The sequence below is a fragment of the Hippocampus guttulatus genome, chromosome 4 (assembly GCF_054856545.1).
Source record: "Hippocampus guttulatus isolate MCC_2025c chromosome 4, RoL_Hgut_1.0, whole genome shotgun sequence".
Taxonomy (NCBI): Eukaryota; Metazoa; Chordata; class Actinopteri; order Syngnathiformes; family Syngnathidae; genus Hippocampus; species Hippocampus guttulatus.
The window spans coordinates 20,072,171-20,093,996 of NC_141264.1; the positions used below are offsets into that span (position 1 = coordinate 20,072,171).

Below are 21,826 nucleotides of genomic sequence, written 5' to 3' on the forward strand. Positions count from 1 at the left end.
TATTACTTTTCTCGCAGCGCTGTGATGCTTGTGTGTGTGTCTGTGCAGAGCTGGCCTGGTTCCCAGCCGGAGCTGTCCATCCATCACCCACGGGCCTCGGCTCACCAGCGTACCGCGCACACGGCGGAGAGCTGTACACATCTCTATCATGGAGGGTAAGCCCGTAATCGGGACACTTGAGTGTGTCTGAGCTGATTGAAAAGCTTCCGCCATCATATGGGTTCATCGAGAAAGAAATAATACTGGATAGGAAGGTGGAGGTATTGTCATTTGCGAGGTTGTCAGCCTGCTGTTTTGGCCTTTCTCGTTTTTCTTCTTCTGTGGTGACCGGTGTTAGTCTTCAAAATCGTTCATCCCACTAATATGATGAACTAAAGTGAAAAGAACAGTCAGTAGTCCCTCCCTGTATCTTGCAACGGAGTCACACGCAGGACTCTTGAGTATATTTTGCTGTGGTGTCAGAAGAGCTGACCGTATGGCTGGCAGTGGTATTAATACCTCAACTGAAAATAGCCCCGGGGCCCGCTACTCCATGTTTGTCACTGGACGGGGGTGGGGCCAAGTCAGGCGGGCCCGTGTGAAGCGCTTCACACGCTCGTCCGCAAATAATACACAGCGACTCCGTGGCCTGGATTCCGGGACAGTGACCATCGGGACTAACGGTACTTTTAAGAACAGGACAGTCTCCCTCGCGCCGTAGCCATGGTGAAGTGTCTGATCCGCATCACCACCCGGGTGAACGTCCACTTGCGCATGATCAACCACTGCTACCGCGACGTCCGCGTTCGCGTGCTGAGCCTGGGGCCCCGAATGCTGGGCAAGGCCCTGGGGGTCCTGCCCCTGTACCCCGCTCTGGGCGAGGTGCCGGGGTCAGCCGGCGGCATGATGCCTGGCACGTCGCCGCCCTGCCTTCAGTCCAGCAACCATCCAGGTAAACTCTTCAGGGAGAGGCACTGCATGGCTCACTCGAGCGAGAGTCGAGCGTAAACATAGAAGATATTTTTATAGCGCATTGTTTGCATACATTTTGTCGGTGGCAGCAAAGTGACCTACTGTAGCAATTGGTTAGCATGCCTCACAGTTCTGAGGTTCTAAGTTTGTATACAATGATCCATTTTACTGGGTACGTCCCCCAAGCGTCAAGGCAATAACGTGTTGTTTTAATTGCTTTGTTTGCAGGATTACACAAAAACTAACAATTTAGATGAAATGTGATGGCCAAGGAAGAACACATTTGCATTTTTCTTGCTGTTGCACAGTTCCTGTGTCCCAGTATGCAAATGTGAAGGTCTCATTTGTTTTTTTTTTTTGTTTTTTTTTTTTAACTCTTCCTTGTATTGTATCCTAAAGTAGCCTTTTGGATACAATACAACACCACCACAATACAGCACTTTTTTCCCCCACATTTTAGGAGGAATACATTTTCTCTGTTTTGCCATTTCAATCATCATCATTTTTTCATTATGATATAAAATGTTACAGTTCTACAGTGTCATTGTTTTAAGTGTTTTTTATTGCTTCCTGGAAATTTGGCTCAAAGTAAATTTTTTCTCTTGGGTGCATTTGTCTTGACAAATTTATTTTGATTGCCCAATTTTTGATTGTTGTTGTTGTCCAAAACAGGATGAGTCTTTGTTGAGGCCTCATTCCAGATCATGACATCATTACATTTGAAGACATATGGTTTTCATTTAGGGTGGCCCGGTGGGCAAGTGGTTCGTGCATCGACCTCACAGTATTGGGTTCGATCCCAGGGGCGGCCTTCCTGTGTGGAATTTGCATGTTTTCCCCGTGCCTGCGTGGGTTTTCTCTGGGTACTCCGGTTTCCTCCCACATTCCCAAAACATGCATGGCAGGCTGATTGAACACTCCAAATTGTCCCGAGGTGTGAATGTGAGTGCAGATGGTTGTTCGTCTCTGTGTGTGCCCTGCGATTGGCTGGCAACCGGTTCAGGGTGTCCCCCGCCTACTGCCCGAAGACAGCCGGGATAGGCTCCAGCACCCCCGCGACCCTAGTGAGGATAAAGCAGTTCGGAAAATGAATGACTGAATGAATAAATCTGAATTTTGCTTCACAGCAAATATTATCACCTGCATATACAGTCCAAGTAATATTTCTGTCTACATCTCACCTGTCTCCCTTTATCTCTTTAAACCAGGCCTGGAGTCGCTCCGTGACAGCGCCCACTCCACCCCGGTGCGTTCGGTGTCCCACGGTGAGGCGTTCATCCCGCGTTCGCGCAGCCAGGCCACGGAGGCCGGCGAAGGGACGGCGGTGATCTCGGACGAAGCGTACAGCCCCTCCGACAGCGTCCTGCCAACGCCGGTGGCCGAGCACGGCGTGGAGCTGCCGGTCGCCTTGCGGCAAATTAACGGGGCGCCCTGCAGCATCGAGGAGGAAAAGGAGTCGGAGGCAGGGACCCCCACGCGAGGGGTCGGGGGGGACTTTGGACAAGAGGGCGCCGCGGGGGCCCTCAGCGAGGTGGAACAGGTGAATAAGTTTGTGTTGAGTGTCCTGCGTTTGCTCCTTGTCACCATCGGACTCCTCTTTGTCTTGCTCCTCCTCCTCATCATCCTCACTGAGTCCGACCTCGACGTGGCGTTCTTACGCGACATCCGCCGGACTCCCGAATTCGAGCAGTTCCATTACGAATACTTTTGTCCCCTCAGGCGGTGGTTTGCCTGCAAGCTCCGCTGGGTGGGCGGGTTGCTCGTTAGCAAGTGAGGCGCTCGCGTTGGTAAACAGGCCTCTTGGTGGGGGGCCGAGGAGACGCCATGGAAGTGGCACCCATGGGATTCGTCCTCCTCTTGCAGCCATGCTGGTCGGACCGACCTTGTGACCCCGGGACAACTTCTCTCTCTCCCCCTCTCACACTTTTGAGTTTTTACATCTCGCCCACCTCACTTTCGCTTTTGTTCTCCTTTTTTATGAAAACCAATTATCTTTTCCTTCCTTTTTTTTTTTTTTTTTTTGCATAAAAATCTGAGAATTTTAAGGAGTATGCGCATTACTTTGAGGTGTTATTTATTGACTTTAAAGGTATTTGCATCAGACGATACGGAAGGGGCACTGCAAGAAGATGGGTGAAACAGAAGTGAGTTAGCGGGGTATACAGTACATATATTTAACATGTTAACTGATTTTTAAAATGTGAGCGACTTTAAACATGAAGGGGGTAAAATGTGTTCTTACTGCTCGCTTTGGCGCAGCTTGTGGCATCGTGGTGCCAAGGAACCTTATTGAAATGGAGCTTCATTTAGGCATTCAGTAAGCCTGTCTTATGGAAAAGTAGTGCGATGCCACTGTTTTGATGCCAATGAACTAAGTTGGAATATGAAGCGGAGGTTCATTTAGGCATTCCATATGCCTGTCTAATAGAAAAGTAGTGCTATACCACTGTTTTGATGCCAATGAACTAAGTTGGAATGGGAAGATGAGCTTTATTTCGGAATTCCACAGGACTATCTTCTAATAGAAAAGTACCGTATTTTCACGACCATTCGGCGCACCGTATGGTTGGGCGCAGTCTCATTAATGGGTGCTATTTCTGTATTTTACACATAGACAAAACGCACTGTATTATTGGGCGCAATTTTAAAGTGGTAAAACATACACCAGCTTAAACATACGGCATTCATGCGCGCAAGCTAAAAACACGTTAGCTTGAAGCATACGGTAGCATGCCAAGACATACAGATACAAGCTAAAAACACGTTTTTAAAAAGGCAACGGAAGCAAAACTGAGTTCCGTTGTATTTTATTTAGCCATTGTACAATGTACTCACATTTTTCGATCAATCATCACCCAGAAATCCATCAAAGTCCTCATCCTCTGTATCAGAATTGAACAATTGTGCAAGTACCGGTAATCCATCAAAAACGCAGTGTTCCCTCTCGTTGTCAGTCACTCTCATTACCATGTGGCTCCACAGAAATGATGCCGGCTTTGCCAAAAACTCGAACAACAGTGCAAGCAGACACGTTCGTCCAAGCAGCCACAATCTATTCGCAAATTGTGGCGTAACTCGCCCGGCGCTGCCTCTTACTCTTTGTAAAGTTGTGTTTGCCATCGATCATTCATTGTTCCCATGCCGTTCGCAACTTTACTTTGAACGCCCGGTTAATGCCGATGTCCAGCGGTTGGAGTTCTTTAGTCAAGCCTCCGGGAATAACGGCAAGCTCAGAGTTCATTTGCTTGACTTCACCGCTGCTGTGAGATGGGCATGCATGCCAAAAGCATAACCGATGGCTTGAAGTTTGAACTGAGCTTCGTAGGCATGTCTCTTTGTAGAATTTATTTTCGGGGGTTCTTAGAAACCAAAACTGAAGTTGTTTTGCAACAATGAACATAGCCACACTCTATACAGGTCCAATTACACGCCCACCCTTCACTCATTGGCGGACTTCTTCCCCGCATGCCTGTCACTCACGTCTGCCTTTTCTCTCTCTCTCTCTCTCTCTCTCTCCATATATGTATATATACACGCCCACCCTTCACTGATTGGCCGACTTCTTTGCCGCATGCCTGTCCACAGTCACTTCCGCCTTTTCTCTATATAAACAGCGTGTCGGCTGTCAGTCAGGTTTTGGAACTCAGCGCATACACAAGACGCTCTGCATCATAAGGCGTCCTGTCCATTTTGGAGAAAATTTAAGACTTTTAATGGCGCCTTATAGTCGTGAAAATACGGTAGTACTTTTCCACCATCTTTTTCTATAGCCAATTTGAGAGTAGGGGCACGGGGGGATTTTCATCTGACATATCCAACACGCCACACACATGACTATGTCTTCAACAGCTATCGCAAAACTCCTCTAAACCAGATGTCTGTTGTATTACTGATTTGCTATTGATGCCAAAAAATGTTGGCAAAGCAACGAAAATTCAACTCACTTCCACATAGTTCCTTGTCACCAAATGGTGCCCAAGCTTTCCATGTAAGTGAATTTTTCAGCAAATAATGCAGCATAAGTTTAAAAAAAACAAAACCAACAATTGCAGTTATGTGGTTTAATACCATTGGTGAATGTGTGACGAATTGATTACTTGGGAAGCGTGCTGATGTAAACGTTCGAACGTATTGCGATATCTTTCGAACGTGCTGCATAGTCGTTCGAACGAGTTGGTAAAGTCATTGAAACGTATTGGTAAAATCATTTGGACATATTTGGTGAAGTCATTCAACAGATTGGTGAAACGTGAGCTAAATGCAAAAAACATATTTCCCAGCAGGATCGCTCCAATACATTAGGATTTATTATCATAATAGTGAATCGGTCTTTGGATCGCAAAGGAAGGTAAACACTCAAATTTGACTCCATTGTTGTATGGGTGTACCCTGCTGGAATGGAATGGACAGGGACACTAAAATATAGTATAAGAGGTTGAACGTAAAGCCATTGAAGGTTGACGTGAATGAGAAGAAGAAAAGGAGACTTTAATAGACAAATACTTTATCTCTTTTTTAGTATTGTATAAGGCTTTGGTGACCTCGTCGTGTTAAGCGGAATGAGTAGCTAATAGCCTAGCTATACAGTACAAACGTAGATGTGCAATGCTTATCAAGTACCGGTACTTCTTGAATGTGTTTCTTGGTTCCGCTCATTCATTTTCATGACCTTGAGATTCAATGAATTTCAATTATTTCTTACGATGAAGATTTATTTTGAATTAAAGATCAACCTTTCGGTTTATGTATCATATTGCTCGTAGAAGATCAGATGATGTACTTTTTTTTTTGTACAAAACGAGTTTGTTTCCTAATATATTGACAGCTCCGATGTATATTTTAACAGGACTCAAATGTTATTTTGTTATTGAAGATGAAAATGATACTTTTTGTAGCGGCGTGAGTCTCAAGCGAGGACGGGAGCATTGACGGAGAAACAAATGTCAGCCGTCAGTCTTTGTGTACAATACAAAAACACGTGTGATGCCAAAATACATTTCCACCTTTCATACATACTTCTCACATCAGATGTTGAAAAAAAAATTGAATAAAATAATTGACAGATGACAAAAAATTATGACTACAGCCATGTTACTGATTAAGTGCATTTGATTTTGCAGTTGATCAATGTAAAAGGTGCATTTAATATACATTGTCGACATTTTATACATTGTATTGATGACTGCTTTTTGAACATATGAGGCAAATATGAATTCATGAATGGGGTCAAATCACGAGACTGTACATTGTGCAATGTTTAAGGAGAGTCTTTAACGTCATCAGGTGCACAACCCAAATAACCGGGATTACAAGAAACAAATTCAGCGGAACCCCCAAGGTCGACAACCTTCCAATCTCCGATTTGTTTGCATTTCACAACACTTTCCCAAGAGGAATAAAGATCTGTTCCATTAAAAAAAACATTATCAGAACATTAGCAACTGCCTTGCAAGTGTAAAAAGATAATTATTTACAAATAAAATTTAAATTAAATGTTGCATAAGCAATCCCCGACCCCCACCCCAAAATCCCTGTGTGGTATCTGTCTGAGTGTTTGAAAAGGATGGAAAGAGATTGACATGATATCTTTTTGTTTTGCAATGGTTGTTGAAGTTGGGGAAGGAATTCACTTTAAATGGAAGCAATGTCCTTTCATCATGCAGCTTTTGCACATTTGCCGTTCAAAGGCTGCTTCGGTCAACCGGAATGCCGACAATAAGAACGAACACGTCCATGAGAAGTGCACATACTGTAGTTGCGTTAGCGTCATGTAGCGTCTTGAAACAAGAAAAGAAAAATATAGGATAACATAGAAAAGCACCATTCAAGAAGCAATAATTAAGAAATGATTTAAAAAAACAACATTGTCATAAAATTTGTGTTTTAAAAAAATGTGATCAGTGACCCCGGTTCTAATTGTATTTTCCTCATTGACCTCTTGTGTTGACGTTTTTGTTTTTTATGGTAAATGTTGAGTTGATTGTTTCTCGTCATGCTGCTTGGAGGAAATGTAACATTTTGTCCATTTTGTTTGCATTGAACAGTCTTAACGGCCCGACCCGACGGTTTAGTGGGGAAAGACGCGGGACAAGATGAAAGTTTTATCACGTTTACTTTTTTCCCCCATTGGAGATACATTGGCTTCAATTTCTTCTAAATATAGTCTCAATTCAAATATCACAGAAAATGTTCACTGGTTCACTATTTCATTTTAAAAAGAAAAACATATATATTATGTGGACCAATTACTACAGAGTGAAATATCCTTTTTTGAGTTGATGAATTTCACTTTTTGAATTGAACAACTGGCGGCCCGGTAGTCCAGTGGTTAGCACGTCGGCTTCACAGTGCGGAGGTACCGGGTTCGATTCCAGCTCCGGCCTCCCTGTGTGGAGTTTGCATGTTCTCCCCGGGCCTGCGTGGGTTTTCTCCGGGTGCTCCGGTTTCCTCCCACATTCCAAAACCATGCATGTCAGGCTGATTGGACGCTCTAAATTGTCCCTAGGTGTGAGTGTGGGCGTGGATGGTTGTTCGTCTCTGTGTGCCCTGCGATTGGCTGGCAACTGATTCAGGGTGTCCCCCGCCTACTGCCCGGAGATGGCTGGGATAGGCTCCAGCACCCCCCGCGACCCTAGTGAGGATCAAGCGGTTCGGAAAATGGATGGATGGATGGATGAATTGAACAACTGATCATTTTTTAATTACAATTTATGGAGATGCACCTTCGACCACATTTTATTTTATTTCACTTTTTGCTGGACAACAGATGATGTCGTGGAAACACTTTCAAAGTAAACGTGAAGGCGCCTCCAGACTTTGAGTTGCCTCCCCAGTGGAATTCAACAGAGACACTGTTTGATTTTGTTTTTTCTAAAAGTTTCACTGGCTCTGACATTCTTTTGGTTTACATCATGTGACATCAGTACATGTGAGCTGTTCGTGTGAATCCCTCCTTCAGATGCTGCACATTCAGAAAAAGCTGGTGAGCCGCATGTACGTCGTCTGTTTTCTCATGAAGGTGAAACACGTTATACACTAGTTGTATATATTGCAACATCCGTGTGCCAAATCCAGTTGTCGACCTGTTCTGAAGTCATGTTTTTACCTTAGCTAACCTGATGTACAAGTCAGTAGAAATCTTGTTTCTCTCCTTTTAAACTGGTGCCATGAAATGGAAATATTCTGACTTGAAATAAAACATGAATTTTAAAACATTGCGCAATTCACTCATCTATCTCTCCTCCTTTAATTTATGTATTTATTTTTAAGATTAAAGGGGTGGTACTATGAAAGGAATAAATTCCGCTAACCTCCCAGTCAGCAAAATTGGTCTGGCCCAGCTCTGGGGCAGACACGGCACGTACACTCGGCCCACATACCTCAATGAATGACGGTCCTGCAGTGGCCCACATCTGGCATCCATGACTGTTATAAAAATATGTTTATTGTCATAATTTGTGAACCTCACATAAAACTCCACAGACACTGGAAAAATGCACTTTTCTTTATTTAACAGTGAACACAAAGTCCAAATTGGAATGTAGCTTACTCTTGAACGGTATTTTTCTGTCCATCAAATTGTTGCGCTCTCCGTGTCCTCTTTTCTTTTCATGCTCTCCTTCCTGTCACCATCCCGATCAGGAGCCAGATGTAGCCATCTTTTGATTGTGACATAAATTTGTAGCCGAAAAAAACGACCATGTATAGTAAGGCGTTTTTAGCCGAAAAAACCCCCGACCATGTATAGTAAGGCGTTTTTAGCCGAACCCCCCACTGACCATGTATAGTAAGGCGTTTTTAGACGAAAAAAAAAGACCATGTATAGTAAGGCGTTTTTAGACGAAAAAAAATGACCATGTATAGTAAGGCGTTTTTAGCTGAAAAAAACGATCATGTATAGTGAGGCCTTTTTGGATGAAATTTTTAGCCGAAAAAAAACGACCATGTATAGTAAGGCGTTTTTGGACGAAATTTTTTGCCGAAAAAAACGACCATGTATAGTAAGGCGTTTTTAGCCAAAAAAAAACGACCATTTAAAGTAAGGCGTTTTTGACCAAAAAAAACTACCATGTATAGTAAGGCGTTTTCAGCCGAAAAAAACGACCATGTATAGGCGTTTTTAGCCGAAAAAAACAACTATGTATAGTGATGCGTTTTTGACCGAAAAAAACGACCATGTAAGGCATTTTTAGCCCAAAAAATGACCATGTACAGTAAGGCGTTTTTAGCTGAAAAAAAACGACCATGTATAGTAAGGCGTTCTTAGCCGAAAAGAACGACCATGTATTATTGTAAGGCGTTTTTAGCCGAAAAACCCCCCCCTATCATGTATTGTAAGGCGTTTTTGGACGAAATTTTTTAGCTGAAAAAAAAAAAAGACCGTGTATAGTAAGGCGTTTTTAGCCGAAAAAAACCGACCATGTATAGTAAGGTGTTTTTGGCCGACAAAAACGGCCATGTATAGTAAGGCGTTCTTAGCCGAAAAAAAACGACCATATATATAGTAAGGTGATTTTAGCCCAAACAATCGACCATGTACTGTATAGTAAGGCATTTTGCGCCGAAAAAACACACACCATGTGTATGTAGTAAGGCGTTTTCAGCTTGAAAAAAAAAAGACTTAAATAAGCCTTACTTATCATGGTGGTCAATGAAAGAAGGGATATAGTCGCAACCTCTGGGGATTGAACACCCAACCACTAGTTTGGGACATGGTTTCTCTACCCCTGAGCCACACCACCACATGACTTCTAGTGTGTTTTGTGTTTTCTTCAATAAAGCTTCACATGGTGGTTAAAGATGACCTTGCTGCAAACACTGGGAACCGAACACTCAACCTCTGGTGTGGACCTGCATCACTCTACCACTGAGCCAAAGTGCCACACAGAGCAGTAGAGTTGTGTTTTTTTATTAATCATGGCCTTTGTTTTTCGGCTAAAAACGCCTTACTATATTTGGTCTTTTTTTTCGTCCAAAAACGCCTTACTATCTATATTCATGGTCGCTTTTTTCGTCCAAAAATGCCTTACTATACATGGTCGTTTTTTTCGGCTAAAAACGCCTTACTATAGATGGTCGTTTTTTTCAGCTAAAAACGCCTTACATGGTCGTTTTTTCCAACTAAAAATTTCGTCCAAAAATGCCTTACTATATGTGGTCGTTTTTTTCGGCTAAAAACGCTTCACTATACATGGTCATTTTTTTCGGCTAAAAACGCCTTACTAGACATGGTCGTTTTTTTCGGCTAAAAACGCCTTACTATATACATGGTCGTTTTTTTTCGTCCAAAAATGCCTTACTATACATGGTCGTTTTTTTCGGCTAAAAATGCCTTACTATCATTGTCGTTTTATTTTCGGCTAAAAACGCCTTACTATAGATGGTCGTTTTTTTCAGCTAAAAACGCCTTACTATACATGGTCGTTTTTTCCAACTAAAAATTTCGTCCAAAAATGCCTTACTATACGTGGTCGTTTTTTTCGGCTAAAAACGCCTTACTATATACATGGTCGTTTTTTTCGGCTAGAAACGCCTTACTATGCATGGTAGTTTTTTTTCGGTCAAAAACGCCTTACTATACATGGTAGTTTTTTTCGGCTAAAAACACCTTACTATATATACATGGTCGTTTTATTCGGTCAAAAACGCCTTACTATACATGGTCGTTTTTTTCGGCTAAAAACGCCTTACTATACTTGGTCATTTTTTCCGGCTAAAAATTTCGTCCAAAAACGCCTTAGTATACATGGTCGTTTTTTTTCGTCTAAAAACACCTTACTATTCATGGTCCTTTTTTCGGCTAAAAACACCTTACTATACATGGTCGTTTTTTTCAGTCAAAAACGCCTTACTGTACACGGTCATTTTTTTCCGGCTAAAAACGCCCTTCTATACATGGTCGTTTTTTCCGGCTAAAAATTTCGTCCAAAAACGCCTTACTATACATGGTCGTTTTTTTCGGCTAAAAACGCCTTACTATACATGGTCGGTTTTTTTCGGTCAAAAACGCCTTACGATACATGGTCGTTTTTTTTCGGGTAAAAACGCCTTACTATACATGGTCGTTTTTTTACATTTAATCTACATGAATAAAGCAGTGCTAGGTTTTTTTCATGATCTTTAATATATATTTACAGGGGCAATAAGGATGAGTAAGAAAAAATAGAATCCCAACAATGTACACTTTGAACATCATATATTACAAACAGTGTAGTGTAAATGCAACGGCGCTAGATGTGAGAAAAGGACGGCTTGAGAAAAGGTCGCTGGTTCTGTGGCGTGGGCATCGCCATGAAACCCGGCGTCCTTCCTGACGACGAGTCACCTGTCGCACCTCTGGACCCTCGGCCAGCAGACTGAGAACCACCTCTGGCTCCCCCTCTGAAAGCCCAGGGTTTATTGCTGCCTCGGCTGATGGAGAAACAAACAATTGAAGGTAATGAAGTTTATTTGGAACCGATGAGAAGTTACACAACGCACCCTCGAGAGTTGGAACCCGCGCCTGCGTAGCCTATTCTCTTTTTGTTGTATTTGAAGAAAGGCATTTTCTTCCTCTTCTGCCCATGCGCGCTCTGGCTTCGGAAGTAAGCAGAGGAGTCGTCGCCGTCACCGTCCTCGTCGTCGACACCCGAGCGGCCTCGAGTTGTGTCAATCCAGCTGTCTTCACCACCACCCTCGGCCTGCTCCACTGGGAATGACACGCATAAAATTGTTGTTTCCCCAAACTTTGGGCCGAGGCACAGAAGAAAAGCTCACGCCCAAAAACCAAATCAAAGTGTCATAAAGAGGTATGCAGTGTTCTCCCACTATATTACAGAAATTTTTGGTGGAATCTATTTATCTGGCATGGAAGTTTCTCCTACATACTGATTTCTGTCTTTTATTTTTTAAACAGCAGACTGTGCGAATGGAGAGCCCGAGTTTCAATGCACCTTTCAGCTGTTTCTTAAATCCGAGAACCGCGAAGGAAAAAAACAAACAAACAAGTACCGCACTCATGCAGGAGCTTATGTTGCCCACAGATCGCGTCCAGACACTCACATCACATGTCAACCCGCCAAGGTACTACAGCTGAACAATTTTGAAAAATACTGTAATTTAATTTGCAATTTTTTTTTCCCACGGTCGTCTTCCCATGCGTTTTTTTAAACAAACAATAACAATAAATTCATCTCCATTACAATAAACGAATAATAGATTTATGAGACAGAAATGTTTTGATCTTATTAGGTAAGCTCAACTCATTTGATGTTAGAACATCTCAATGTTCTGTTTGTCACTGGCATAGATATTTTAGATTTCAGGAACAATGAAGTGAAATTGTCCGATTTCCCAACAGACCAGTCAGGAATGACTCGCAGCAAAGCCACATCGCGGAGAACAAGCGCCGGGAGTCTTTTACCTGGATTCTCCCACTGGGAATATTTCTGAAGGACCTGGATCACCTCCCCGCCGTACTTCTCCAATTTGTCCTCGGTCACACCGTCAATTTGCAGCAGGATTTCTGGGTTGGAGGACAGCCTCTCTGCGGATGATGTTCAGGAAATTACAATTGGTAAATACTATGAAATAAATACTATTTCATAGGAAATTTAAAAAAAAATAGAAAAGAAAACCTAAGTAAATGGGATTGAATGCGTGAAGCCTGAAAAGACATAAATATGTCTTTGGGGTGAATGAGTGAATAGATTCTTTTTTTTTTTAAATTAAAATCAGAGCTCTGGTAAATAAAACGGCATTTTCCACAAGTTGGTGCATTATAACATTATCATATCATGTTAAAAATAAATAATCTTCTGTGTTACATCTTTTTAGGAAGTCACAGTGTGCCATCATTGGTTTGCTACTGTTAAAAAAAGACCCATAGGCTCCTCATGTCGTTCTTAGGGCTAACTAGTACCCGCTGGCACAATGTTTGTTTTGTTTTTTGTTTTTTAAAGGACAATGCACATGAATCGACACAGCAAAAAAGCATTGCTCTCTAATTATCCTCTCTCATTCCTGTGCGCGTAACTGCTCACTCTTCCGCTCTATGCTCAGCCAAGAAGGAGGGGGAAAAAAGCCGCTGGCCTCGCAGCATTAACTTGAAAAAGGTGGCTCATTTAGCAATCTCTAAGGGTAAGTTGTAGATGGCTGCTTTTGAATCCCTTTTATCTCCTGGTGGGGTATAATTACTAATATCATAAATATGTTCAAATAATGTCCGTTTTTCGCAATTAAATCCAAAACCCCATACGTGACTGCATCTTAATATTACCCGATAACTTTTTCAAAGTGGCAGTGGAGAAGATGTTGTAATAGTGAATCCCGAAGGTTTTCCCCAGTTGTTTGCAGAGCTCCACCAGCTCCTTGAGGCACTCCTGCACCTTGTGGTCCCTCTGAGAGACATTCTTGGCCACCGCTTTGTTCTTCCTGAAACTGGAAGCACTTTCCGTGTCATAGAAGTTGACCTGTAATGAGACCGCGTCGTCAGATTTTGTCTTTGCGCGTAATACGGCATGTTTGTCGGATCCCGCCAAGCAGGACACGTGACCTGCATGTGTCCAGAAAGGAGGTTGAGAGCTTTTGGTCCTGCGGAGATATAAGACACAGCTTGGCCGCCGTTGGTGATGTAAAGGTCCTCCATGAGGATGTTGTCCAGGACCAGTTTCTTGAACAGGCGGTCTGCATTGTGCCTGGAATAAGATCCTCCCATCCCAAACATGCCTGTCTGGAGCTTGGCAGCTTTGGATCCTGAGAGACAAATTCCCCCCTCGGGCATTATTGTCTAGTGCAACAAAATGCACCCGGCAGACATGTTGGTGAGGTAGTAGTACGTCGTACCGACAAAGATGTCCACCAGCATGTTGAGTGTCAGGCGGATCTGTTTAGCAGTCCGGCCGAACTTGGCGCCAACCTTCTCACAGTTCTCCTGCACGAAGCTCACAATGTTCTTCACCTCGTCAGTGACATTCCTCATTTTGTATTCCTGTGTATTTTTAATACAGACAAGCAAACGCCAAGCAGTTATGCAACACAGATTTTCTAACATTTAAAAAGAAATGATCGATAGCCTGTTTTTGTTGTTTTTTTCTTGGCCGATACGGATTATTAGTGGTCAATGGCGCTGATCACGATATTTGGTGCAGATCGTTTTCAGGGGAAGGGAAAATGTTGGAGTCAAAACTTTTTAAACAATATGAACTTTTAACTTTAAACTCTGTCAAATGGTGAGGGAGCTCCAAGTGTCAGCAGCATGTCTGAACAAGTTCAAGAGGAAGATGAAAAATACAATATATATTTATGTTTTAAAATGAACATCCGGGGCGGCCCGGTAGTCCAGTGGTTAGCACGTCGACTTCACAGTGCAGAGGTACCGGGTTCAATTCCAGCTCCGGCCTCCCTGTGTGGAGTTTGCATGTTCTCCCCGGGCCTGCGTGGGTTTTCTCCGGGTACTCCGGTTTCCTCCCACATTCCAAAAACATGCATGGAAGGCTGATTGATCACTCTAAATTGTCCCGAGGTGTGAGTGAGGGCGTGCATGGTTGTTCGTCTCTGTGTGCCCTGCGATTGGCTGGCTACCAATTCGGGGTGTCCCCCGCCTGCTGCCTGAAGACAGCTGGGATAGGCTCCAGCACCCCCGCGACCCTAATGAGGATGGAGCGGTTTGGGAGATGAATGAATGAATGAATGAAAAAAATGAACATCCATCCATCCATTTTCTGATCCGCTTATCCTCACTGGAGCCTATCCCAGCTGTCTTTGGGCAGTAGGCGGGGGACACCCTGAACCAGTTGCCAGCCAATCGCAGGGCACACAGAAATGAAAAACCATCCGCGCTCACACTCACACCAAGGGACAATTTAGTGTGTTCAATCAACCTGCCATGCATGTTTTTGGAATGTGGGAGGAAACCGGAATACCCGGAGAAAACCCACGCAGGCCCGGGGAGAACATGCAAACTCCACACAGGGAGGCCGGAGCTGGAATTGAACCAGGTACCTCTGCACTGTGAGGTCGACGTGCTAACCACTGGTCCACCGGGTTGCGCTTTAACATGAACAGCCCTAGTTAATAATATCATACAAATAACCGCATGGTCTTACATTTGGCCTGCTACAGTTGTCACAGGCGACGTCTGGGTTTTCCTTACAGAAGCCCCTGTTGAACGACATCTCCCCAAAGTAGGCAAGCAGCTGAATCCTCCTGCAGTCCATCATGTTCTCGCAGAACTGCACCATGCTCTGCAGGTTATTGAAGTGAGTGGCCTTGGTGTGTCTGTCACCCTCTCGGTCCACTGTCATGGGGAAAAAAGGTGCAACGGCAGTTTCAGAACGGGGAACAACTTGGTCTCAAGTCAAAACAATTCATGTTGTTGACATCACGTACTGTTGATGATCCTCTTGATGCGATGCACGTCGGCGTAGGTGTAGAAGAGAATGCAGTGAGAGATCTCCCCGTCCCTGCCGGCCCTCCCCGACTCTTGGTAGTAGCCCTCTACGGATTTAGGCAGACTGGCGTGGATCACGTAGCGCACGTCAGGCTTGTCGATGCCCATGCCGAAAGCAATGGTGGCACAAATGACCTGGCGGGGGAGGATGCGCGTTGGTGACACTGTAAGGAAACGGGCTCTGTGATGACGTCGGTGAGCGACAAGCAAGCTCACCTGGCAGCCATCTTGATTGATCCACTTGGACTGCACGTACTCTCTGTCGCCGTCGCTCAGACCGGCGTGATAGGACAGCGCCAACAAGCCGGCTCGCTGTAGGCTTTCAGCCATGATGTCACAGTCGTTCCGGGACAGACAGTACACGATGCCGGAATCACCTGCAAGATAGACGACAAGGTTACAACAAAACCAGTGAGGTTGCAGGAGTAGCACAGTCAGGACAGACAGTGAACCAGCACTACCTTGCAGTTCATATTTCACGCCCTGGTATCCCAATTTGTTTGCAATCATTATTTTATGGCAGCGGTAGGGAACTTCAGTTCCTCGAGAGCCATATCCTGCCTGTTTTAGGTCCCTCCCTACTCCAACACACCTGATTCAAACGATCAGTTCCTCAGCAAGCTCTGTCGGGGCCTGAACAACTGAATCAGGTGTGTTGAAGTAGGGAAGGACCTAAAACAGGCAGGATATGGCTCTCGAGGAACTGGAGTTCCCTACCCGTTTTATGGATTTTCACAGTACACAGTCACGTTAAATGTATCGTCAAATATTCTGTTGATGTGTGTTGCTGCTCTGTGTGTGTCAAAGTAGCACTTTAAGGATTTATTCTCTTTGCCAATTCCCTTGGCCTGTCATTTTGTATTGATTGCGTTAAGCTCGTCTACTTTTGCTGTACAAAATCAAATGGCTTGGTTGAACATTTTGGTGCACGTGGACGTGGAATTTTCGTTCTTTTTCATCCCTACTGAGCGCCAGCGCTTACAGCACTGAGTGACTGGACACTCTGGGATTCATAGAACGGTTGTTACAGTGAAAAATAAACAGCTTAGCATTTCTTGCCTCTTATCTGGCCAACTGCACAAGTGAGTCTTTTTATTCCCCGTTTACTCAAAGTCACATTGTATGATAGCCTCCCATGGTGAAAGAGTGAGATCCAAAAATATGTTTTTGATATGAGCTCCGTATATTGAGCCTTTTCATTGGCTGCAGGTGGATCGGTAACATATCCGGTGCGATAAACACAACTTGCCTGGACTTGTCAATTACTTACGTGGGTAGTGCTTCTTGATCCAAGTGACGCAGTCCTCGTCGACCTTTTTGGGTTTCTTGGGAAGCACGGCGTATTTAAGATTTGCTCGGTTAAAGCTCATGGTGAAGCTGGAAACGCAAAACAAGAGGAATGAGACACCAAAAGCACAACTCAAAAGTGTCAAGTCAGAAAAACACTTACACCTGAGGGCGCGTCATACTGAGCTGGTGCAAGACATCCGTCTGCACGCGCGGGGTTGCCGTGGCAGTCAGGGCCATCATGGGCACTTTCGGGAACTTCTGACGCAATTCGCTCAGCCTCTTGTAGTCCGGACGGAAGTCATGTCCCCACTGCAACATTGACCGTCGCTTGGTTAATGAGACAGCTGGCGGGGGGTCAGTTTGGTGTGTTTGAGAGGAACTACGCACATGACTGACGCAGTGAGCCTCATCGATGACAAAGCGAGCCAGGAGCCCTCGCTCATATAGATTCTGAAGGGCTGAGATCAGCCTGTTGCTGGCGCCGACCTTGACGACGGAGAAGGAACACGTGTCAAGTCAAAGCGGCCAACACACTTGACAGAGCTTCAACAAAAGTACTGTGCTAGTCCATCCACTTTTTAAAAAATATTGTAGGATGGTTTCTTTCAGTCGTTCAGTTCAAAAAGTGGATCTCACCTACCCAGATTTATTAAAAGCAGAAAATACTTTTCAGAAGGCCAATTCCTAACTCATTACTGAACCCAAAATATATATTTTTTATTTTTGTATTGAAAAATATATTTACATTTTTTGAGACGGTGAATTCTGGATTTTCATTTGTTGTAAGATAGACGGTAAGCATTGAAATTATAAATCGATATGATTTGAGTCCATGTCAATGGAATTTAAATAATTGACAGTACAAGCTTCGCTTTTAGAACTGAACTGAGTTCAATTATATTCTAATTTAGTGAGTTGCAGCTGTACATAAAAGCATCACCTTCTCAGGTGTGACGTAGAGGAGTTTAATGATGGGCTCCTTCCTGCAGAGCTGCATGTAGATCCTCCCTGCTTCACTGTCACTTTTATCACCAGAAAGGCTTGTCGCTGGGATCTAAAACAGCAACGAGAACAACAGCGCTCAGTAGATCGCAGATGCCAGTGAAAGACGGCTCCCAAAAAAAGAAAAAAAATAATCCTCCAAAACGCAAAATTCAACAAGCTAAGCTCACTAAGCGTTGCATTTAAAATCTTGTTATGATCGCACCATCCACAACTTTGTCTTTACAACCACTTTTCATGTGAACGTCGAAGTAACCAATGTACGCAGTAATAACATGGCCAACAGGTAAACATACATCCAAAGAAGTGAGCTTCTGGACTTGATCCACAATGAGAGATTTGAGTGGCGAGATGACCACAGTGACTCCCGGTGACAGACAGGCAGGAAGCTGGTAGCACAGACTTTTACCGCCACCTGCAAGCACACGTCACCGTTAGGGGTGGCCATCTGACGGCGATCCACATATATCGGCATCGTCCTAATACCGCGAGGTGCAAACCTGTGGGCATGAGCACAAACTCGTCCTCTCCGAGGATGGCGGCATTAATGGCTTCGAGCTGATTGAACCGGAACTGATGGAGACCGAAGCGCTTGTGGAAGATCTTCATCATTTCCTGCGAGTGGGAGAAGTTGAAACCTCGGAAACGGTCGTGTGCCGGGTTTCGGAACGTGGGTTCTGCAATGGATTGAATTTAGAAAAAAACGTTGTCGACTTTACCAAAACAACAATTTTACAACTTTCTCGGTGACTCACCAGCAGAAAAAATCTTTGCAGGGTTGAGCGGAGGCGCGGGCATCGCAGGTTTCTTCTCCCATAAAGACTTGCTCGGCCCACCTTCTTTCACGGCCGTTGGGGCAGCGATGGGCGTCTTCAGCGGCGCCACCGAACGTGGCGGTTCATCGAAGTAGTCGGGCATGTCAGAGTCGTTCAAGTCATCAATGTCAAAGTTATCGATGAAAAAGTCATCAAGGTCAACGATGTCCGCGGCCGTGACATTTGGAGTGGATTGAATCTGCGCTGAAGTCTCCGTCTTCTTCTTTGGCAAGAAGGAATGATCTTGGCAGTCCAAATCTATGACGGTCTTCTCGACACCGGAGTTATTGTGAGGTGTGTTGGAGATGCCGTGGCTTGACGGAGAATTACAGTTGCTCTCAATTTCCACAGCTGATTTCCAGCCATCGTTGCAGCTTGATGCATTTTCTTTAATGAGGCTGTCAGATTGATCGGAGTCACAGTCCACAGAGATGACGGAGGATCTCCTGAGCTGAGCAGTCTTCTTTGAAACAGCGGGTAAAAAGCTATTGGAGAAATCGGAGCAAGATTTGTCTTTCAAGCTGGGTTCAGAAAGCACAGTGCTGTCAGGCTGCTGAGTCCTCAGCAAGGCGGCACCGCCGGTAATGAGAATCCTCTTCCTGGAAGGGGAGAAGGAGGCGCAGTAGTGTAGTCACGCAGTGATGGAACGTCATCAAGAAAAGTGGAATCGCACCCACCTTTGAGCCCTCTTGAGCAGAAGCTCATTTCCACATGACAGAGCGATGAGTTCGTGTTCAGGGATGGTATCCACCAGAGCACAAATACACTCCATGATGCTGTAGAGTTCGTCATCTGTGAGAGGGGAAAAAATGCATAAGGGAATTTTACACGAGGAAAAACAAAGAACGATGCCAAACGATGTCAGACAACGAGACACGCTCACTTTTCTTGTCTGTTGAATGCTCATCGGAGGCTTGACGAGGTGTCACGTTTAAGCTAGTGGAGTGCACATTATTGTCCTTGTTTTCAGAATAACATGGCTTGGATCTGTTCAAAAGAAAAACAAATCAATCACGACATATTGATGGCACCATCGGAAGGGTGTAACGAGAATGTTGGTGAAACATACTGGTGTTAAAAGGCAAATTGCATTAGCATATAATGAAAACAATCTAAAATTGTTGGTCAGGATTATGAACAATAATCACAATTCCCACTGACAATTATGAAAGTTTAGGAATAGAACTCAGTACATTTTGCAGGTGCACCTAATGTTGACAGCAACACAAACTCCATCATGAAAACTCTCTCCAACGTGAAGTCAAAAAACAACTTGGGGGAGGGGAAAAAAAACCGCTCACATGGACTCCACAGGAGATTTGCTGTAAAAGCTCTCTGGAGATGGCGGTATGTAATCGAGGTCATCTTCAGGCTCCAAGGTGACATCCAGTTTAATAGACTCTGGAGTGACACATTCTTTATCATCATCTAATTGGGGACAAAAGAGAAGCCACGTGATCTCCATTTGTTGCCATTTGTAATGCACAAATGAAAAAAAATGGAACTGCAGGAAAAAGTGTGTTACCTGTCATGGGCACATCATCATTGTCCTCTTCGCTTTCACTAACAACAGACTTCAGATAAGGCTGCTGGCGTCTTCTTGCTGTGTTTATTGGAGAATCTTCTGGTTCCCTCTCTGCTGGTTGTTGGACTTCAGTCTGATCTGACGTTGCTTGAATTTCATCTGTTTTTAGACGACACTGCCCGCCTATGGATTCTGTTTTCCTTTCAGCTGTGACTGGCCTGCTATCAGTCTTGTTTATGTCTTCATTCAAGGAGGTATTCTTTGCCTTGGTTGGAGTTTCAAAGTCATCCAAATCATCCCAGTTATCAAGCTGGATTCCAAGTGATTCATCCAAATTTACGGGAGTGCTGACGTTGTTACTCATTCCCGGTCTGTCAAATTTGGGTGCGGATAGACACACTTTGCCAGAAGACGCCAATGACGACAAGCTGATGTCAGATTTGTCTTTGGAACTTACAGAGAAGAAGTTGCTGATTTTGGACTTTTGAGCAGTCTCGGGCTTGTTTGAAAACATCACAACAGGCTGAGTCACCAAATTGGTCTTAGGGACATTGACATTCCTGCTTGCCAAAACATTTGGGCTCGTTACCTTGCTCAGGGTTTCCACCAGGTTTGTACCTGACGGCAACTTCTTTTTAAAAGAAAATGGCCTGAAATATCAACAGGAGAGAAATTAACATTTTGTATTTTAGCTAGACTTTGGTGTAAAATTTCAATAGACTTCAATTTCAATTCACTGTTGAATTCAAACCTATCACAGATTACTGTGGAATCACAGGACATATATAGATAAACAACCATTAACACTCACATGACAATTCGGGGTGTTCAATGAACCTAACATGCATGTTTTGGGAATGAGATAGAAACATGGAGAAAAAAAAAGTACATGCCAAATTAGCATTCTTGCGTGACGATTTGAATTGATTGAAAATGTCAAACACACAGAACCAATTAGAGTTTATGGCGTTATTATTGCATTAACAAACGATTAATACAATGACACAAGCTGTGACAATCGCTACAGGAAACACTGCTTGAATGCACACACCTATGCAGACATTAGCAAAGAGCACAGCAGTGTGCACAACATACTATAAGCATATATTGACGAGGATGCCTTCTAATTATCATCAAAAGAAAAAGTGACACGATATTCATTCCCTCTGACGTCGGAGTTTATGATCAGGTTTGCACACCGACAATTATTATTAATGCTAGAGGCTAAATCGTGCGATAAGCAAGTGACACACTCGGGGACAAATTCTTCCACTTACCCCGATTTAGGTTTTGCCAAAGACATCTTGCTTTGGGCGCCGGTGCTGTGTCTCGCCAGCTGCTCCTTCAAATTATTCTGAGGAAGATTGGACATTGTTGCAAAAGAGCTGGGCTAGCGGCTAGCTAGCTATCAAGCCAACTTAGTCCGCGCTAACTTCGCCGTTCGTACGGAACTCTGTCACAGTGCCGAACATGACAAATGGACACATGGTCACGCCGAGAGAGACCGTGTCGTACTGTGACAACTTACATTTAGAAAATAGAAGCGAGTTGAGTTCCCTGAATTTGTCAGAGCCGCAAAATGAAAGCAAATGAAGTCAGACAACGTTGATGAGGCCATCAACGCGGCTACCCCATTGGTCGAGATGTTACACCGCTGAGGATTGTGGGATACGTTGTTTATAAGACGTTACCAGCCCCTGCCACGATCAATCGCATTCGGGCTTTACAGGTGTGCCTTCATAAGGAAATATATTTTATTTTAATTCAGCCATATTTTTGTGGTTTTAGTCTATTCTGAAGTAGAAATGTATTACA

At 44.0% G+C, this 21,826-nt stretch overlaps 2 protein-coding genes across 7 annotated transcripts in view; one reads left to right on the plus strand and one right to left on the minus strand.

Moving 5' to 3' along the window:
* Positions 1 to 8,168, plus strand: part of frmd5a (FERM domain containing 5a) — a 49,978-nt gene extending 41,810 nt beyond the window's left edge. For both annotated transcript variants that reach the window (XM_086109674.1, XM_086109675.1), the window contains exons 13-14: positions 49 to 155; positions 2,160 to 8,168. In XM_086109674.1, coding sequence (XP_085965800.1) covers positions 49 to 155; positions 2,160 to 2,725 — 673 coding nt within the window. In that variant the 3' untranslated portion in view covers positions 2,726 to 8,168. The remainder of the gene's footprint in view (positions 1 to 48; positions 156 to 2,159) is intronic.
* Positions 8,169 to 11,051: 2,883 nt separating this feature from the next.
* blm (BLM RecQ like helicase) lies at positions 11,052 to 21,618 on the minus strand. Of its 5 annotated transcripts, none has more exons than XM_086109717.1 (22): positions 21,289 to 21,618; positions 20,601 to 20,661; positions 20,012 to 20,510; positions 19,788 to 19,914; positions 19,370 to 19,473; positions 19,164 to 19,278; positions 18,427 to 19,085; positions 18,172 to 18,348; positions 17,968 to 18,086; positions 17,610 to 17,723; positions 17,057 to 17,155; positions 16,830 to 16,978; positions 16,650 to 16,756; positions 15,596 to 15,756; positions 15,319 to 15,514; positions 15,036 to 15,226; positions 13,774 to 13,918; positions 13,484 to 13,683; positions 13,208 to 13,400; positions 12,353 to 12,475; positions 11,431 to 11,638; positions 11,052 to 11,361 (listed from the first exon to the last, which is right to left on the minus strand). In XM_086109717.1, the coding sequence occupies exons 1-22, from the start codon at positions 21,381 to 21,383 to the stop codon at positions 11,181 to 11,183; spliced, it is 4,023 nt and encodes a 1,340-aa protein (XP_085965843.1). In that variant the 5' UTR covers positions 21,384 to 21,618; the 3' UTR covers positions 11,052 to 11,180. The 5 variants fall into 5 exon arrangements, with proteins under 5 accessions (XP_085965843.1, XP_085965841.1, XP_085965845.1 ...); XM_086109715.1 differs by having other exon boundaries at positions 20,012 to 20,661; positions 21,289 to 21,365; positions 21,540 to 21,617; XM_086109719.1 differs by lacking the exon at positions 21,289 to 21,618 and adding an exon at positions 20,823 to 20,848.
* Between the last annotated feature and the right edge of the window lie 208 nt (positions 21,619 to 21,826).

What these genes read in the sequence shown, in the direction of transcription:
- blm (XM_086109714.1), bottom strand. Translation starts at nt 21,383, where the DNA reads ATGTCCAATCTTCCTCAGAATAATTTGAAGGAGCAGCTGGCGAGACAC. An exon ending in AGAAGCTCACTTCTTTGGAT is followed by an intron (nt 17,724 to 17,967) that starts GTATGTTTACCT and finishes TTGCTGTTTTAG; the next exon opens with ATCCCAGCGACAAGCCTTTC. An exon ending in TCAATCAAGATGGCTGCCAG is followed by an intron (nt 15,515 to 15,595) that starts GTGAGCTTGCTT and finishes CTCCCCCGCCAG; the next exon opens with GTCATTTGTGCCACCATTGC.